Raw genomic sequence first — 19,469 nt, 5'->3', positions numbered from 1 at the left:
GTGGGCGCCAGGGGTGTGGTGGGAGGTCAGGGGCGGGGACTTGGGGATGGGGCCGGAGGTTGCGGGGAGCGCCTAGGGACGCGGGCACAGGGGCGCGGCAACGGGGCGTGGGTGGGGCTCGCGGGAAAGGCTCCGGGGCCAGCCGCGGGTCCGAAGTCGGGAAGTGAGGGCCACGGGGTGGCGCGTGGAGGACGCAGGGGCGTGGTGTGAGGGCGAGGGTGGGGCGCGGGGGCGGGGCGCGGCCGGGGTCCGGACGTGGGCGCCGCGGGGTGGAGCGTGGAGGGCGCGGGGGCGTGGCGGGAGGCGTGGGCGGGGCCTAGGAACAGGGGCGGGGCGCGGCCGCTGGGCCGCTGGGCGGCGGACCTGGAGGGCCCGGGAGGGGCCGAGACGCGGGCGGGGCGGGCGCCGGGATGTGAGCGGCTCGTTGGTTTGTGCCCAGACGGCGGCGGCGGCTGCCGCAAGCGGCGACCCGGCCCCGGCCCGCTCCGCTCCTGACCATGCCACCTCCCGCACCTCCCACAGAGCTGGTGCCGTCGGAGCGCGCCGTGGTGCTGCTATCGTGCGCGCTCTCCGCGCTAGGTTCGGGCCTGCTGGTGGCCACGCACGCCCTGTGGCCCGACCTGCGCAGCCGGGCACGGCGCCTGCTGCTCTTCCTGTCGCTGGCCGACCTGCTGTCGGCCGCCTCCTACTTCTACGGGGTGCTGCAGGACTTCGAGGGCCCCTCGTGGGACTGCGTGCTGCAGGGCGCGCTCTCCACCTTCGCCAACACCAGCTCCTTCTTCTGGACGGTGGCCATCGCCCTCTACCTGTATCTTAGCATCGTCCGCACCTCGCGCGGCCCCGGAGACGGCCGCCTGCTTTGGGCTTTCCACGTCGTCAGGTGGGTGGCGGCGACGCTGCTTTCCCTCGGGTCCAGTGACCCCTGCCTGGATCCTGTCTGCTGCCCCTGTGGCCCTCGCCACCCTCTGGGCCCTGCGTCTTGATTGGACCCCTGGCCAGGCGCCCAGCGGGCAGTGTCTGCTCCTGTCCCGGGACAGCCCTGGGCCAGCAGAATGATGCTAGGCTTGCCTGGGAGATGAATTTGTCCTGAACATCGCCGCAGGGGGCGCCCCTTTGAGGCGGCCCCAGCCATAGCCTCCCAGTGAGGTGGGCGCCTCAGTGCAGCCCCTGGAGGGTGGGAGGGGCCAGAGCTCGCCCTCAGAGCGTGGCCCTGGTAACTTGGAAGCACCTGGAGAGCTGGCGAGGCCACTCTGGGCCCTTGGCCTCCTGCTTCAGTGTGTTCCTGCCATCTCTGCTGACCATGGGGATCGGGGGAAGCAGCTGGTCAGGCTGGGAGATAAGTTAGGTGTGGTGCATTCAGCCACTCTCAGGCTGCCGTCCACCCAGCCCTCTGCCAGATGCAGTGCTTCAGCTGTAAAATTTAGGAAGGACAGTCTTGTTTATCTTTGCTCATCTCTAAACCTTAGGCCCCAATCTCTTGTTATCTCTGTTCTAGATGATCTTACTTTCTTTCCAGAGTTCAGCAACTCTGAGATTGAGGTCAGAGGCAGAGGCTGGTCTGGAAGAGGGCAGCCAGCGGCCTGGAGTCTCTGAGAGCAGAGAAAACCGAGGCCTTGTCCTGCCCTGGCATTGAAGGGTCTCATCCAAGCAACCCTCATCTATGGAAGAAGGTTGGCCCCTTCCTGGTGTAATTTCAAGATTCAAACATCTGGTGGTGTCCTCTGGTGAACCCAAGGCAGGAATTTTATAGAGCCTCTTTCCTCTTCTCTTTCCTCCAGATAAGAGTACCAAATGCTGCCCTAATTATAGGTCCTCTCTGTTAAATACTTGAGTTCTTTCCAAGGGACTGAAGATAGTCAGCACTTTGGTAGAGACAGGTCACCTGGGTGTCACAACAGTGAGGTCACAAGCCTGCAATAGTCACTTGACCTCCAGGTCTCAGAGCTGTTGGATGGAGGCCAGCTGGTCCCTGGGAAACTAAACGGCCTGCTTCTCGGCTGTTCAAGTCAAAATGTTTGTAGCAAGCCATTCAGATGTGCCTCGGGTGCTGCAGAGACCCACAGAGAGCGGGGCTGCCTCCCCCACTCCCGCATCCAACCTGATCCCACCAACCATTTCGGAGACCCCGTCCATGGCAGGCTGGTTGGCTGTGGGCAGCGTGGAACTCACGTGTACTCGAATAGGAGCCCGAGACTTTCTTTGCAAGATTCTCTTGTCTTTTTCCCCCTCTTTTGAAAAATACTGAATACAATGTATTTTTCAAGTGATAAAGAGAACATGGTGCAGCTCCTATAGAAAAGACATTTCCTAAGAAACCTTTCTTTTCACTTCTAGGGATGTTTTCTGTGACGCTTAGGGAAAGCCTCCTAAGAAAGCCCATGTGTCCTTCTCTGGCCATAAAAGGGAAGCGAATTGTTCGTCTTGTCTGTTGAATGTGATCCACCTGCTTCTTAAAAGAAAAAAAAAGAAGAAAGAAAGAAAATTACTTGTATCCAAGCTAGAAAGGGACTTTGATAGTTTACTCCCTGTCAGAAGTCAGCACTCATGTTGCTGGTGTGAGACTTGGTAAGACCTGTCCAACAGGTTCATGTATTGACCTAGGTCCTCCCAGACTGTGTTGCTAAGGACTCTTCAGTGTCTTTCTTTGGAGGATGAGTTTGTTGCTGCTGAAGGACCTCTTGGCGTGGGAAATCTCATCTTCAGCCTCTGGCAGCCCAGGCACCCACTCACTAACCATTTCAGATGACTGCAAATCAGTCCTGTTCTTCAAACCTTCCAGTCTTGGGAAATATTTTATTTTTATTTATTTATTTTTAAATATTTATTTATTTTTGGCTGTGTCGGGTCTTAGCTGTGGTACGCAGGCTTTCTAGTGGCGCACGGGCTCAGTAGTTGTGGCTCGCGGGCTCAGTAGTTGCGGCACACGGGCTTAGTTGCCCCACGGCGTGTGGGATCTTAGTTCCCTGACCAGGGATCAAACCCGCATCCCCTGCACTGGAAGGCGGAATCTTAACCACTGGACCACCAGGGAAGTCCCCCGGAAAATATTTTAAAATATGACAACACAAAGGGTTGCTCTCTCTGTTCTTATGAGTTGATTTTTTAAAAAAAAAACTGACAAATACCTTGAGAAACGGACAAAGGACATTCTGACGAAATAGTAAAAGCATGAATACTCAAAACAATACAACAGCGAGGTACCATTTTCTCATTAAATTAGAGGGAAAAAAATAGTAAGGCAGGATACTAATGTGATAAACATTATTATTGGCCATGTAAGTGGGAATAATCCACGTAGAAAATATTTGGTTCATACCCCTCGATCCCAGCAATCCTATTTGTAGGCATCTAGTCTAAGGCGATAAACCAAATTACATGCAAAGTTGGATGTACAAAGGAGTTTGCGTGGCAGTGTTAGCCAGCACAGTGATGAGAATTTGAAAGCAACCTAAATGTTCAAAAAGTCGGGGTTCAGTAAGTTATAGACTACACCCCACCCAGAACTGTCATGCTGCCAGTAAATACTGGCCATGAACTCTATAAGTCGTATATTTTTTAAACGGTATGATACAACGTTAAGTGGGAAAAGCCATCTATAAAACGAAATGCAGCCATGCACCGCAGGAGGCTGGAGAGAGTCGCAGGCAAGTTCCCACAAAGCGCCTGCATGGCCCCTGGGACCCCATCATAACGCCTGACATAGTTTCCTTTACGGAAAGACTTTTATCTCGTTGGGGAAGGAGGGCAGCTTAGACTTTATCCTCAGAGAAATTGCCTGGCATCACAAGCCGCATCAGGCTCCAGAGGTCTTGCAAGGATCAGGCTTTGATCCTGCATAAGCCAGGGGACTCACCCAGAGATGATCACCCTCCAGCCACAGCTGATGAGACTTTCCCAAGGCCACAGAGCTGTTAGCAGGAGGCTCAGTGTTAGAACTTCAAGGTCAGTGCCCCTTTTAGGATTCCATCTTGTCTCTTGGCCTTGATAATAATTTTTTAAACAGAGATAATTCAACAATCGTTTATTTTTAACTTTCCAGATTCCCCCCATCATTAACACTTTACCATGTTAGCTTTACTTATCCTCTCCAATTATTTTTTTCCTGGAACCATGTGAGAATAAGTTACAGGGACTTCCCTGGTGGTGCAGTGGTTAAGAAACCACGTGCCAATTCAGGAGACACGGTTCGATCCCTGGTCCGGGAAGCAACTAAGCCCGTGCGCCACAACTACTGAGCCTGCACTCTATAGAGTCCGTGAGCCACAACTACTGAGCCCATGTGCTGCAACTCCTGAAGCCCGCACGCCTAGAGCCTGTGCTCCGCAACAAGAGAAGCCACCACAATGAGAAGCCCGCGCACCGCAACAAAGAGTAGCCCCTGCTCGCCACAACTAGAGAAAGCCCGTGTGCAGCAACGAAGACCCAACACAGCCAAAAATAAAATTAAAAAAAAAAAAGTAAGTTACAGACCTGATGCCCCCAACTCCTAAATCCTTCAGTGTGCATTTATTTCCAAAAGACAAGGACAGTCCCTTGCGTGACCACGTACACTTCCCCAAAGCAGAGAGGAACGTGGAGCAGTGCCAATATCTGATTGTGTCCTGTGAAGAAGGAAAAAGGCAAAGCAACTAAAAAAAAAAACGTGTGTGTGTCTGGTAAGAAACAAAATCTGATTGTGGATCTGTTGAGGTTTTGCCAGTTGTCTAATAAGGTCGCCGATAGCAAAGGGACTTTGTTTTCACGTCTCTTTATCCTCCTTCAGTCGGGAGCAGTGTTTCCATCTTCCTTGGTGTTTCACAACTGGTGTTTTTGAAGAGTACAGGCCCGTTACCGTGTAGGATGTCCTCCCTCACCTGGGTTGCCTGATGCTTCCTCGGGAGTGGATTCAGGATCTGCACCTTGGGCTGGAATCTCACAGAAACCTGTTCTCGCTTCCTACCTGGTGGCGGCTGGCGACTTGGATTTGTTCCGTTCCCGGTGCCGTTCACTGCGATTGCTTGGTCAAGGTGTTATCTGCCCGTTCACCTCCTGGAACTCCTCGAAGTCTCATCCAAGGCTTTCCCATCCCCTGATTCCGACAGCATTCTGCGGTGACTCTTCCAGATGTTGCCGCATTTTCCAAGTGTGAGAATATTCTGTGTTCAGGGAAAGCCCTGCGATAAGTCCCTTTCTACTGTGTCTTAGCTGTGGAGACGGCACGGTCCCGACACCACGTATTTTAGTGATGGACTGCACTATAGTTGATTGACAATGTCGTGTTAGCTCCAGGTGAACAGCACAGTGATTCCGTTACATATTTATATTGTTTTTCAGATTCTTTTCCCTTAGAGATTATTACAAAATATTGAGTATAGTTCCCTGTGCTATACAGTAGGTCCTTGGTGTTTCTCTCTTTTATATAGTGTGTGTGTTTATGTTAATCCCAGACTCCTAATTTGTCCACCCCCCTTTCCCCTTCGGTAACCACAAGTTTGTTTTCTAAGTCTGTACCCATATCTTACATGCATGTGGAGAAGCATTTGTGACCGTGTGTTTGCAGTTCTCACCTAAGAAGGGGCTGTGCATCTTAGCCTGCTCCGGCTATGGGCGGGGTCATTTCCTTTCAGATAAGATAAGCAGGGAAACCGGCTCTGTCTCCCTGCAGAAGGTGACCTGCCTATCGAAAGCAGTCTTCAGCCCCTCTTCCCCTGCAAGGTGGTGGGCTCCTTCTGAACCAGTACGGCAGGGTCACGGACTGTCCCCTCACCGCTGGGCCAGGTGTGTCCTGTGATCGTGGGGGGAGGTCAGGCTGGGGCGCCTCACCTCGCCGCGTCAGAAGTGGAGCCCAGGCCGAGCTGGCAGCCTCGAGCAGCCTTTGGGTTTCTTCTGGCTCCACTGAAGTGGGGATAGGTGTGGGCATGACCCCAGGCCCACGTTGCCACCCACGCTCTGGCATTTGCTGGAGGCTCTGGAGGAAGAGAGAAGTCTATGGCATCCCAAGTTCACCACGAAAACCCCTGCTGTGGGGATTGGGAAGTTCCAGCGCAGAGAAAAGGGGACCCGTGGGCCCCAAAGGGGAGAGCCTGCAAGCTCTCTAATCAGACACCGGCTCGCTCACAGCAGGGCCCAGTGACAAGGCCCCAAGTGGGCAGTGTCTGAATGGGGGGTGAACCCAGTGGTTGTGTGAACAGCACCCCACGTCAGACAGTGCTCCCCAAAATGACAAGAGCTAAACCGGCTTTGTTTGCTGAGGGCCCTGCTGCAGTGAGGTCTCTGCGCTGCATTTGCGTGTCCGTGGGACACCCGCTGCGGCACCAGAGGCTGCCCCTTGACCCTGCCGGGGCAGAGTCAGAGTCTACCCCGGGCCCAGGTGAGCAGGAAAGCGTCCCTGAGCGCTGCACAGTGCTCCTTGGCACCCACAGAGCCAGGGTTGCAGAGGCCCGTGCCAGGGGCTGAGTGTTTAGAAGTTCCCTTGGACGCCTTTCCCCACCTCTGCGGCCAGGGCTACCAAGCGACCGACCTCGTGGTGGCCTGGCCGGTGCCTGACACCCTGAACTCCCACGTCCTGCCCCCTGCCCCACCCATAACAATAGGGGCAGAAACCTCCAGGCGGCCTCCTCGGGCCTGGATTCCTTGCACCAGGCTGTGCCCCCTGCAGCTGCATCCCTCCGGCCCGGGCCTGGCTCTGTCCTGCTCCCCAGAGCTTTCAAAACTGGCACATGGTTGCCAGATAGTTTCGTTCTCAGAGCATCTTGGGGTCATGGTCACATTCAAGGCCTTGCATAGGCCCCAGGCACGTGGACCAGGCTCTGCTGTTTGGGGGAGAAGACCCTCTTGTGGCCTTCCCATCAGGTGCCACCCCGCACCAGAGATCTGTAGGAAGGGTGAGGTTTGGGGCAAGGGGGGAGTGCAGGAATCCAGCGGTGGATTGAGCAGACCTTGAGCCCTTGGTGCGGAGGGGGAAGGGTGTTCCCAGCCCTGACTGTGAAAGTGGCTCTGTCACCACAGGTGTCCCCCTCCCTGACCAGTGGGACAGGTTGTTTCAGAAGATCCCCAGCTGGGCAGACTGGGAACTCTGAAGGAAAGCCAGAGCCTTGCTCTCGGGGGCACCGGCCGCCTCTCGTGGTCATCTTGACAAATGCCACGGAATCCAGGTGTGGGACGCGGCCTGCTCACCGACCGCCTGATCCTGCGGTGCTTCAACTTCTCATGGGGCGACTGAAGAACAAAGTGAATGTCAAGTTCCAAAAGCCACGCTCATGACCAGTCTGCAGGGCATTTGTCAGTTTACCCCTCCCCTGAGCCTGCTGAGGGCCCCCAGCTCTGCTGGTCTGGGTGTCAGGGGGTGTCCCAGGGCTGGGCTGCCATCCCCTGCCCTGGCATGTCTCTCCCCCAGAGTTGGTAGAGAGCATCTGCCCTCATCTGCTGTGGCAGCCCTAACAAAGCCTGCAGACTGGGTGGGGTGCTTAAACAACAGACATCCCTTCTCTCCCAGTCCTGGAGGCTGGAAGTCGGAGATCCAAGTGTAGGCAGGGTTGGTTTCCGCTGAGGCCTCTCTCCTTGGCTTGCAGACGGCCGTCTGCACCCTGTGTCCTCACACGGTCGTCCCTCAGTGAGTGTCTGCATCCTAATCTCCTCTTCTTATAAGGACACCTGTCCTATTGGATTAGGACCCACCCAGTGGCCTCATTTTAACCTAATCACCTCTTTAAAGACCCTGTCTCCAGATACGTCGCGTCCCGACATACTGGGGGTTAGGACTTCAACACAGGAATTTGGGGGCAGGAGGGGACATACTCAGCCTATAACTGCCTCCGAAGGGGGAGGAAGCCAACTTGGAGTCTGGCCTCGGTTTCCACGCAAACACATGTGAGAGCTGGGGCCTGGGCACCTCTGGGAGCAGCTCTTGGAGCCCCTCAAGTGGGGGATTCTGCTCAGAGAGTGGTCTGCAGGCCCCCTCCATCTAGGTGACCCCAGCCACGCTTCTTCTCCACCTGCATCACAGGTTTGGAGAGAAGGAGCCTCATTGGTCACCTGCTTTAACCATGTCCCTCCTCAGTGCCTTTCATAGCATCCCCTGCACGTGGTCACATGGCTTCCTCCCCTTGATGGGGGACGCTGCCGGTTTAGCCCTTGGCTTTGGGACTGAGCAGGTTGCCTGTCCTTTCCTTCAGCCGCCTGAGTCTGCTCTGCTAGCCGGGCGTCCCCAAGAGTCTTCCAGTACTCGAGGCCCAGCTCCAGGCCCAGCACGTCCTCACATGCCCGCTCTGGTGCCAGCTTCACAGTCTCAGGTTTAGAATGTGGGTCCCAGGTGTCCACACGGAGGCAGGACAGTTTGCTGGCCGTTCTCCATCACCCACGTCTGGGCATCAGGGCAACCCCTCCGACCAAACACCTTCTGGGTCCCAGTCAGCTACAGCCCTTGGTCTGTTTCTCATGTGCTGTTGTTAAGCTGTATCTTACTTCTGGTTTTGTTTGTTTTTTGATTGATGGCTGCTTTTTATTTTTTTGGAGGGATAAAAAACTGTTAGGTGGTGCATGTCAGAAATTAGCAGTAGACATTTCTGGAAAGTGAGAATTAGGTCACACATGTCTTTGTAGAGTTCCTCCCAGAGTTGGACACCGCCTACAACTCAGGGTGGCCACTTGGCCAGAGAACAGCTTGGCGTATTGAGGTCACCAGAGAGATTTTCTCCTGGCTCTATAGGTGAGAGCCTGGGGCAGGGCAGCTTCAGCCCCCTATCCTTTTCATCCTCTGTCCAGTGGTGGCCTGGAGCTGGCTTGTGGGACCCGGTTGTTAAATTTGAGGGCATTTTGTGGGCTGATTGTTAGATAGAACATCGTTAAAAATTAAATTATATAAACTGCATTAAAAACAAAAGTAACATACTCAAAACTCCTTAGGTCCTAATTATACTTTTTTAAAAATTTATTTTATTTATTTATTTACTTTTGGCTGAGTTGGGTCTTTGTTGCTGCGTGGGGGCTTTCTCTAGTTGTGGTGAGCGGGGGCTATTCTTCGTTGTGGTGCGCGGGCTTCTCACTGCGGTGGCTTCTCTTGTTGGGGAGCACGGGCTCTAGGCGTGCGGGCTTCAGTAGTTGTGGCTCGTGAGCTCTAGAGCGCAGGCTCAGTAGCTTTGGTGCACGGGCTTAGTTGCTCCGTGGCATGTGGGATCTTCCTGGACCGGGGCTCAAACCCGTGTCCCCCGCATTGACAGGCGGATTCTTAACCACTGTGCCACCAGGGAAGTCCCCTAATTATACTTCTGTTGCTTTGTAGAGCAGATGTCAGCAAACTTTTCCTGTACAGGACCAAATAGTATTTTCAGGTCTGTGGGCCATGCGATCTCCAATGCCACCGCTCAGCTCAGCTCTGGTAGCTTGGAAGAAGCCATGGATGATATACAACCAGTGAGTGTGGCTGTATGCAGTAAAACTTTATTTTAAAAAACAGACTGAATCAGGAGCTTGGGATGGACACATATGCACGACTGTATATAAGACCGATAACTAATAAGAACCCACTGTAGAGCACAGGGAACTCTACTCAGTACTCTGTAATGACCTGTATGGGAAAAGAACCTAAAAAAGAGTGGATACATGTATATGTATAACTGATTCACTTTGCTGTACACCTGAAACTAGCACAACGTTTTAAATCAACTATACTCCAATTTAAAAAATAAAATAAATAAATAACAGACTGGGCCAGATTTGGTCTGAGGGCCCTAGTTTGCTGGACCCCTGTTCTAGATTTAAGGAAGTGATAGAGAAATGTTTGTAGTAAAGATTAAATGCAAAAGTGTTTCTTGTCTCTGTACTTAAGCCCTGGCGGCAGCCACGTCGGGGCAGGTGGGAAGCCGCATATTTCAGGGGGAGGTGATGCGAAGGGGCCATGTCCCAGAGCAGGAAAAAAGAAGAAGCATTCTTCCAGTATTGGAAAAGTATTACCTGATCCACAGAGAGGTTGCTCGTGTCAAGTCGGCCCAGTGAAGTCCCAGCTCTCATCTGGTCCCCCAGGTCTTCCTCATTTCACTTCCATCTTAGTCATTAAGGAAAATGAAAAGGTCAGCCCCCTTCTCATCACGGAACTGCTCTCATTGGCTGACTGCAACCGCAGGCTGGCTGCAGATACCAGAGTTCTGCAAAACTCCACAGAAGCCTCCTGTGAGAATCAGTTGGCTGTGTGGAATGTACGATGAGGAGTATTGTGTATTTTATTATTATTTACAAATTGTGTGCCCCACATCCTTTAGATCAGTAAAATTCATGATCAGTTTATGTTTGTGTACGTACACGCACACACACGCACACACACGTGCGTAGATGTCTTTCTGATGTTAAAACATCACCAGCACACCATTGTCTGTACCTGTAAATTACGAGTCCGGTGGAGCCTGCTTGGCGGGGTTGTTAGACCATCCCTCCCACTCCATTCCCACTGCTCTCTGAGGTCACCTTTTCTTCCACCTCCACTCAGGTACCTCCCCAGGCAGCTTCTGGCCTCAGCAGAGCTGCTCTCTGTGCTTGAGCTCAAACAGCAGCTCTGATTGATCAACCCACGTGCTGAGCCCTTTCAAAGCCATCTATTTGGTCTCCCCTCTAGCAATTTTCCATCACAGATTCAGCTCCAGGTACAGCCCAGTAACACAGAGGAAATACGTCACCGGGTAGCTTCTGTACAACAAACCTAAAGTTGTGAAATGTGGGGCTGTCACCAGGGGCCCTGGTCCCCAGGGGCCGTAGGGATGCTGAGGAGGGAAAGAAGCTGCTTCCTCCCGCCAAGCCTGTGCTCTCCCTTCCCGGCGGGGTGGGAATCCTCAGCTCCAGTCCTGCCGGGTGTTGGTCCCTAAGCACTGCTCTCCCATCTCTAACTTCAGGATTTCCGGTTCAGCCCTTTAAAAGCCTTTCACCTCCTTTCAGTAAAGCCCTTGCAGTGAATATTTAAAGAGTAAATTGGGAAAAGCTGTCTCACTTGGTTCAAACTTCATTCATTCACTCACTCATTCATTCAGCAGGTCCTAGTCTTGCCCCTATCGTGTGCCAGGCACTGGTGTAGATGCCAAGATAGAGCAGTGAATCCGCATGGCCCTCGCCTCATGGAGCTCATAGCTGACATGTGTTGTCCTAAAACCCCAGGATGGCGTGAGTTTTAAAACAGTAACCCTTTGGTTTGATACTAATATATATTAACTCACCAGATCAATAACTTTTCGTAGCACAAACATTTAAAATAGACACACTCCATCCATTTGAAGTGTAACTTGGTACCTTTCTCATAATCCTTGTTTTTTTAATAAATTTACTTATTTTATGTATTTATTTTTGGCTGCATTTGGTCTTCTTTGCTGCGTGCGGGCTTTCTCTAGTTGCGGCGAGTGGGGGCTACTCTTCGTTGCGGTGCACGGGCTTCTCAATCTGGTGGCTTCTCTTGTTGCGGAGCACGGGCTCTAGGCACGGGGCTTCAGTAGTTGCGGCACATGGGCTCAGTAGTTCTGGCTCGCGGGCCCTAGAGCGCAGGCTCAGTAGTTGTGGCTCACAGGCTTAGTTGCTCCACGCCATGTGGGATCTTCCCGGAGCAGGGCTTGAACCCGTGTCCGCTGCATCGGCAGGCGGATTCTTAACCCCTGTGCCACCAGGCAAGTCCCCACCATCCTTTAATTTCTATGGGGTTTTGGCCCCTTCCGTGCTCTTGTGACTTCAAGGAGGCTGTGCTGCTTCTGCCTCTGCTGGGCTGTCGGGGCAGCAGAGCTCAGGGTGGCACCCAGTGGCCCGCCCCAGGCTCTGGTCCCTCCTGCAGAGGCCAGTGAGGGGAGGAGGTACCAAGTCTTTCCTGGGCCCAGGAAGCGGACTTTCTCCCTTTCCTCGCCATCCCTGCCCTGCCTCGTCCCCAGCCCTGCGGCATTTGGAGAACCTTATAAAATCACAGCCCTTCTAGCCTCATTTTGGTAACAGACTAAGTGCAACTGTGGCCTCATCATTGTTCTACGACCTTCTTTCAGAAAGAGCCGATATTCCTTACACAGAGCCCTCAAGACAGAACCAGTTTCTGAGCTAAACGTTTTCCTGATAACACTGTCCTATTTACTTACTGCTTGTTCTCTGGGCGGCTGACCTACCACGTAGGCCCGTGTGTCCTCCTGGGGGCAGAGACCGCGCAGGCCTCATCATCCCTGGTGGCTACACCGCAGGCCCAGATCCTGGGACCTGGGGACAAGCCTCACTGACAACGTTGGTCGTAAATGCGGACACGCTTACCCTGTCCCGCATGCTAGATGTAACGCTGATGAGTTTATTCTTGTGACAACCAGCAACGATGCTCTGCTCCAGGCACCGCGATCACCCCCACTCTGTGGAGAGAAACACGGATGTGTTGCGGCCACGTGGGGCAGGGCCGAGACTCGGACCCAGCCTGCTGCATCACAGTCCAAGCTCTTAACCACCCTGCCGGGCCGCCACATAGCTTCTGTGTGTCCCCCTGGCTGATTTAAAAGGCTTGGCGAGGAGACTCGTGCGGGGACCACTGGGGAGGGGCCTTGGGGCTCAGCCCTAATCCCAGCTGTGTTGCCATTGCAGTAAACTCTAGAAAAGTCAGCCCAGCACTGCACTGAGAGGTGGCCCCCGCCCCAGGCTTTGTGCTTTAGTGGGCCCCCTTGGACCCTTGCCAGTGTCCGCCCCTTCCCATAGAGCAAGGAGGGCTCAGGACCGAGGAGATGTGTCCGCCCGGAGCCCAGGGCCCCTCTTCTAGTTCCTGCTGTGGGTGCACGGGACCCAGACAACCCCAAGCCACCAGTGTGTGCACCCCTGGGCCCAGGCTGGCCAGGGGGGGCTGACTGTTGGCGGGGTGTGTGGATGAGGCTTGTCTGCGTGGGCTGATGTCTGCGGGCCAGTGCACAGGCCCCTCGGTGCGGGAAGGAGCCGGCCGTCCCGATGCCACAGCATCCCAGCGCCAATCTCCGAGGAGCCTGGCAATTCTGAAATAGACCCCGGCCTCCAAGGGCTTGGGAGGGTTTGTCCAGGTGGGAGGCCAGGGCATCCCGGGCTTGGCAGGGCTTGGGCAGAGCAGGGCTGGGTTGGGGGATTTGAGGACTCCCGCCCCTCCTTTCTCCGGGAACACTGTCTGCTGTATGCTTGGGAGAGCACCGTCCTTCTTGCCTAGCATCCCGGTGCCTTCACCCTCGCTGGCTTTGCCGGGAGCTGGGTCTGACCTCACCGCCTCCCGTCTGCTCCTTATTCCTCAGCTGGGGGATTCCGCTGGTCATCACCGTGGCGGCTGTCACGCTAAAGAAGATCGGCTACGACGCCTCGGACGTGTCCGTGGGCTGGTGCTGGATCGACCTGGAGGCGGAGGACCGCGTGCTGTGGATGCTGCTGACCGGGAAGCTGTGGGAGATGCTCGCCTACGTCACGCTGCCCGTGATCTACCTCCTCATCCGGAAGCACATCAACAGAGCGGTAGGTGCCCCACGGGGCCCCGGCCCAGAGCTCTGTGTGGCCACCGTGTCCCGGCGTCGGGCTTGGCTGCCGTAGGGGACGGGACTGGTGACCGACCAGAGTGACGGAGGGTTTGCTGTGCCTCAGGCACCGTGACGTGCGCTGAATTAATAAGCATCGTGGGTTGACTGCTTTGCTAATTATGCAGCCCTGTCGGGAGCGGGTCCTGTTATCCTCCGTTTGTGGATGAGGAAACGGGAGCTCACCGAAGTTAAGGGGCTCCCCAGACTCGCCCAACTCTGACTGACCTGCTGTGAAGCCAAGGAGGCTGCAGGCTCAGCCTGTGTTCTGGGCCGCAGCTCTCTACCGCCCCCTCCTGGACAGATCACCACGGTCGCTTAACCTGGAGAGGAATTTGGATGAAAGATGAACAGTAGCCGACTAAGAATTGAACTGGCATGCCCCTGGGGAGAGGAGGCCACAGGCTTTCACAATCAGCGATACAAATAACTCACTTCTTTCTCCTTGATGATTAAAATATTATAAGTGGTAGACTTTTCAGGCTGTCAGGAATTCATAAATCAATAGGCTGGGCTGCTCTGAAGTCTCCTAGACTTCTGGCCAGAAATTCTAGGAAAGAATGGTTTCCCTCTGATGATCTGGCCAAATTGTTCCTTGCTCTGGACTACCGGTTCCGCACATGTAAAGTATGGGCTATCTCCTAGCCACAAGCAAACTGCTACCCCAGAAAGCCTCAGGTTAGCCCATCCGTTGATCCGCTCAACCATTCATTCAGTGTGTTTTTATTGAGCATCTACTATGCACAAAAGCTCTGTGTGTCGGTGGGAATGCTAATGAGAGCTCAGGCATGGGTCCTGCCCTCCTAGGAGGAGGGAGAAGTGTAATTACGATGGAAGATGAAACGGGGCTGGAGCAGTAACATCGTGAAAGCTCTGGGGATAGACTTCCAAGCTCATTCTGCTGGTGTAGTGCCTGTGTTTCTTTTTTGCTCTGAGTTTTCAAGGCTGTAATTGTAGGCGAGAATGTCCCTAACTTTTGACTTTCGGGTGTGCTGCTGGCTCAGCGGTCATTTCCAAGTGTGTAGGGTGCTCCTCGCAGCTGACACGTGATCGCCACCCTGTATGTGGGATGCACACTCTGGGTTCTCTTTTTACTCCAGAATTCACCTGATTCTCACCCCTCCCTGCCGCCCTCTTCTGGCTCAGCTTGGAGTCGTTGACAGAGATGCTGGCAGGGCTTACCGATGGGTCTGAGATCCTCTTTGTCTACTTAGGGTTTTTTAGTTGGTCTCCTGCCTGGGCCAGGGCTACCCTTCTCACCTCCTCTTTTCCGTTGCCCTGGGAAGGTTCCGGGCTCCCCGATGAAAGCTCCCAGGAGCCCCACCAGGCTCTGCCCAGGACCTCCCCATGCCCTCCCCCAGCTGCCTTTTCATGTGTGTGTGTGTGTGTGTGGTGTTTTTTGGGGGGCCATACTGCAGGGCATGCGGGATCTTAGCTCCCTGAGAACCCGTGCCCCCTGCAGTGGAAGCACAGAGTCCTAACCACTGGACGGCCAGGGAAGTCCCCCGGACCACCAGATTTTAAATTGGCACCGCCAGCTCTCCCTCCTGCCCAGACTCTTAACCACTGGAGCGCCAGGGGAGTCCCTCGTGTGTCTGTCTGCCTCCCTGCCCTTCCTGTAGTGGGGGCAGGAAGCCTGGGGCCCTGCCTGTGAGGCTGACCCCCCCCACCATGTGAAAATGGTCTTCTCCTACAGCTCTGCGGGTGTTTCCAGAGAAAAGGAATACTAGTGAGCAGGGAGGTGAGAATGTACGGGTGGTTCCCTGCCTCTAGCTAGGAGGGAGAGCTAAAACTAAATGAACTGGGCGAGCTTTGCCCTGAGGAAGAGCGGACCAGCAGCCCTGGCTAGCGCCCAGCTAGTGCCCAGCTCCCCCGCCCACCCATGTGGTCCTGGAGGGGGTGGGTGGTGCCGGTCTCTGGGTGCTGAAGGCCCCGGGGAGGAAGCACGTGCTCTGAGCAGGTGAGCTGCAGCAGCTTGGGTGCTCAGAGATGCCAAGGGGTGTGGCTCTTCTCCTCACCTGCGCCTTCAGTGTCCCCCACAGAGGACCAGGCTCAAAAACACATCTTTGTTATGGAGCAGTGTTTTTTTCATCTATTTTTAGAAGTTCGGTTGTGGTCTGGAACTGCCTTTCCTGTCACTGAAGGGCATTCCGAGGAGCGGGGAAACCAAAGCTGGCGGCTGCTCACCTTTTCTTCCTGTCCCAGCTTCGGGCAGAGCCCCTGCTGTGGGGCAGGCCGGCGGCGGGGTGGGGGGACACAGCAGGGCCGGGGGGCAGGGGGGGGCTTGCCTTCTGGAGGAGGATGGCCGTGAGCCATGGGCCTGATAAACGAGGGTGAATGGTGTCCAGGAAGGAGGAGGATAAGAGCTATGAGAAGCAGACAAGGATAAAGAGCTGGAGGTGGGGACAGGACCACCTGGGAAACGCCTTTGCAGTTTAAATAGGTTGTCAGGATAGCCCTTATCCAGAATTCGACACTGGAGCAAAGACTTGAAGAGGGTGAGGGAGTGAGCCACGTAGATGGTTGGGAAAGAGCATTCCAGCTCGAGGGAGGAGCCTGTGCAAAGGCCCTGGGGTGGGGTGTGCCTGGCATGTTTGGAGCATTAGGAGGCCCGTGTGTCTGGAGAAGAGTAAACAGCGGGTACGTAACAGGAATGAGGTCAGAGCTAGACTAGGGTTGGGGACATCGTAAGGAACATGTGAAATGGGAAGACACCAAGAGCTTTGAGTGGAAGACTGGCTTGATCCGACTTAGGTTTTCAACGAGCCACGCTGCTTCTGTGTTGAGAGTAAGACTGCATTGGGGATGGGGTGGGGTGGTCAGGGCGATAGAGGGAGACCTGTGAAGAAGCAGTGGCAACTCCCCAGAGAAGGGGTGGTGGTGCTTGGACCGGGCTGGTGGCAGTGGCAGTGGACGTCCAGGTCTGGGTCTGTTTTGAAGGCAGGGCCTGCAGGGCTTGCCTATGGATCGGACGTGAGCTGTCGCACAGAGAGAGGGACCAAAGGCCACTCCCAAGTTTGGGGCCTGGACGGCTGGAAGGACGGAGCTCCCGTTAGCTGAGTTGGGGGAGCAGGCATGTGTGTCGGACCTGAGAAGTTTCCGACGTGCTTTAGACACCCACGTGGGGTGTGGAGCAGACAGTGGATGGAGGAGACCGGGCAGAGGTGGGAACTTGGGCTGCCGGCCTCAGGTACTGCGCGGCTCACGACCTCCGCGTCCCGGTGGGAGGGCAGCCTGCGGTGGGGCTGGAGGGGGCGGGAGGGCCCCGTCGCTCACGTCTGCTTTGTGTGCTCCTCGCGCAGCGTGAGGCTCTCTCCGAGTACCGGCCCCTCGTGTCCCAGGCGCACCAGCTCCAGCGCCGCACCTCCGCGGCCGATAAGAAGCTGGCCCTCATCCCGCTCATCTTCGTCTGCCTCCGGATCTGGAGCACCGTGCGGTTCGTCCTGACCCTCTGTGGCTCCCCGGCAGTGCGGACGCCAGTGCTCGTGGTTCTGCACGTAGGTCTGCCCCGCCCCCGCCCCCGCCCCGCCCTCGCGGCTCCCGGCCCACCGCGGGGTCAGCAGGGTCAGATCCCTGTCCCCGGCAGGCAGGCAGGCAGGCGGGTGAGGGGCTCTGCCCCACCCTCGCCTTGCTCGCTGCCCCACAGGGAGCCTTGATGAGAGAAGATGGAAGGTCAGCGTGGCTCGGGGGCAGCCCGGGGGTGTTGAGTTGCTGTCCAGTGGCCTAGGAGTAGCCCCGGGACAGTTGACTGACCCTGAGTCCTTCCCAGCCCAGAAGACCCGGGGACACGCCTGCAAGTCCGGGCCTGCCCGGTGCTCAGCCCAAGGCCCACGTGGACAGGGTCCCCCGCAGACCAGCCTCAGGGGCGGAGGACCGGGTCCTGGGTCCCCAGCACTTCCCGGCCTCCCTGCGTGTGCTTCTCAGGCCCGCCCCGGCCCTGGCGCTCACGCCTCTCCCTTTCTCCCTGCCAGGGGATCGGGAACACCTTTCAGGGGGGCGCCAACTGCATCACGTTCGTCCTCTGCACCCGCACCGTCCGGACTCGTCTCCTCTCCCTCTGCTCCTGCTGCTGCCCTCAGGCTTCCGCTGCCGCCGAGAGCCCACTGGGCCCCCCAAGGCCTCTGCGCCCTCCACAACGGGCGGGCGAGTCTCAGGGGCCCAGGCGGGCCGCGGATGAACTTCCAAGCACCTGAGCTGCTGCCCCCCTAGTTCTGTGCATGGGTGCTGCCGACCTGGGGCGGGCGTAGCCGAGTCCCCTCTGCAGGGAGCGGGGCGTCAGCCGCGCTGTCCGCCTTCGGCTGCCGAAGCTCGAGCCCCGTGGGGAGCAGCGCAGACTCAGCTTGTCTACCTCCTCGACCCTCAAGCACGTCCCCCTCACACCACATCCTTCTGCACGCAGGGGAATTCGTCAGCATGAGGGCTGCACTGAGATTCAGGGAAACCCGTGGTACCTGATCACTGCCAGGTTGCCTTGCGGTCCGGGCGTCATCGGCCTCATGACCACACAGCACTGTTTACAGCTGGAGGGACCCACACCGGTGGGAAAAGCACATAGAGATATATATACACTGGGCACCCATCCTCAAGAAAATGTCAGAGGGTACCAGCGACGTGGCCCCCACTGAGGTATCACAGAGCAGACTCCTGGTTCGTCAGGGCGTTGAGATTCCCCTGAGAGCCTGGCTTTTCTCGGATGGCTTTGCTCGTGAACGAAAGGGCCAGAACCCAGGAGGTTCCCCCCTGGTGACCAGCGGGAGCACAGCCGCACACAGCTGCAGGGCAGCTGGTCTCCTGGGGCCTCCTGAATTCTCTCCACGGGCTGCCAGCCCTTGATGTATGGGTTGTGTTTGAGTTTCAAGCAGAGGCCAGGATCCCGACTCCTGTCTCCCCCAGGCACTTAACATTAAAATGCAGGTCCCTCCTCCAATGCAAGGGCTGGAACAGGACAGGAAGAGGCCACTGCAGAAGTCCCCGCAGACGCCCCACTGTCACTTGGGTCTGTTCTTGTAAAGACTGAAACGGGTGAGTCGGGGAAGGATCTGGCTCATTCACTTCCTAGGTTAATTTTTTATAGGAAAGGCGACCAGAGGGTTAGGGAACACCCAAATACTGATTCCTCCCTGAAGGTGAAGGTTTGGGGGATTGGTTGGGGAGAGTGACGCATGCATCATGGGGTGATGTAAAAGAAAACGGATTTAAAAGAAGCATCCGTATCTCTATAACCTATGACTCTTCCACCAACCCTTTCGTCTTAGGTCAGAAAACAATTTCTCTGTTCAGTCACAGAAGTCACTGGCTAAGAGTGGGAGGTGTAACTGTCACCGTGCGTGCGGGGCCTTGGGGAAGAAAAGTACAACTAACCTGTTAGGTGCCCCTCCCTTGGGGCCCATGAGAACTCTGCAAAACTGATTTTCTGAACCTGTAAAAGGGTTCTGGATTAAAACCAAAGCCACACCCTACTGTTGATTCCTCTTTTACTCTCAAAAGCAAAATCTGTAATAGGAAGAGACTCTGAAAGTAATAGTCCTCTACAGAACTAGGTCCAAAACGCTCCTTTTGGGTTCCCTTTTTAAAAGAAGGTTTTATGAAAATCAGCAAGAGGTGAAACATCCCTTTAGGATCCAAAGAAAGCTCTGGGCTGCCCTACAGAAAGCTACTTGTCAGTAAGGCGGTCTCCTTACAGAAATGGCCCACGTGAGGGGAGTCTGGGGTTCCCCTAAAGACGTTACAGCTCATCATGGGTGCCTAGCTGGTAAAGAGCCTCACGTTAGCTTCTAGAATGGAGCAGAAATTCAGGAAGTGGCTTGCTGCAAAAGAGAAGGTGACTCACGGCTGCGTTAGAGTATGGGCCCTGGGGGAGTGATGCTCGAACACCTCTTGTTCTGAAGGGGGCCCCAGAGGCCTTGGCTCAGATGGTGCAACATCGATGCCCGCTGGGCATGGCCTCTAAGGACAGGCCTGAGACCTGGGTTTCCC

At 55.5% G+C, this 19,469-nt stretch overlaps 1 protein-coding gene across 1 annotated transcript; it reads left to right on the top strand.

The window, feature by feature from the left end:
* The first annotated feature begins 386 nt into the window (after positions 1–386).
* GPR157 (G protein-coupled receptor 157) lies at positions 387–17,686 on the top strand. The gene is made up of 4 exons (XM_065893589.1): positions 387–880; positions 13,221–13,434; positions 16,796–16,990; positions 17,465–17,686. Exons 1-4 carry the CDS (start codon positions 498–500, stop codon positions 17,684–17,686), a joined length of 1,014 nt encoding a protein of 337 aa, XP_065749661.1. The 5' UTR covers positions 387–497.
* Positions 17,687–19,469: the final 1,783 nt, after the last annotated feature.

This window comes from Phocoena phocoena, chromosome 1, assembly GCF_963924675.1.
Source record: "Phocoena phocoena chromosome 1, mPhoPho1.1, whole genome shotgun sequence".
Classification (NCBI taxonomy): domain Eukaryota; kingdom Metazoa; phylum Chordata; class Mammalia; order Artiodactyla; family Phocoenidae; genus Phocoena; species Phocoena phocoena.
This window is presented reverse-complemented; position numbering and strand designations above follow the sequence as displayed.

Bases quoted from the DNA above. Each gene is read 5' to 3' on its own strand.
- GPR157 (XM_065893589.1), top strand. From the start codon at position 498: ATGCCACCTCCCGCACCTCCCACAGAGCTGGTGCCGTCGGAGCGCGCC. The intron at 13,435-16,795 runs GTAGGTGCCCCA...CTCCTCGCGCAG, and splicing joins GGAAGCACATCAACAGAGCG to CGTGAGGCTCTCTCCGAGTA. The intron at 16,991-17,464 runs GTAGGTCTGCCC...TCTCCCTGCCAG, and splicing joins CAGTGCTCGTGGTTCTGCAC to GGGATCGGGAACACCTTTCA.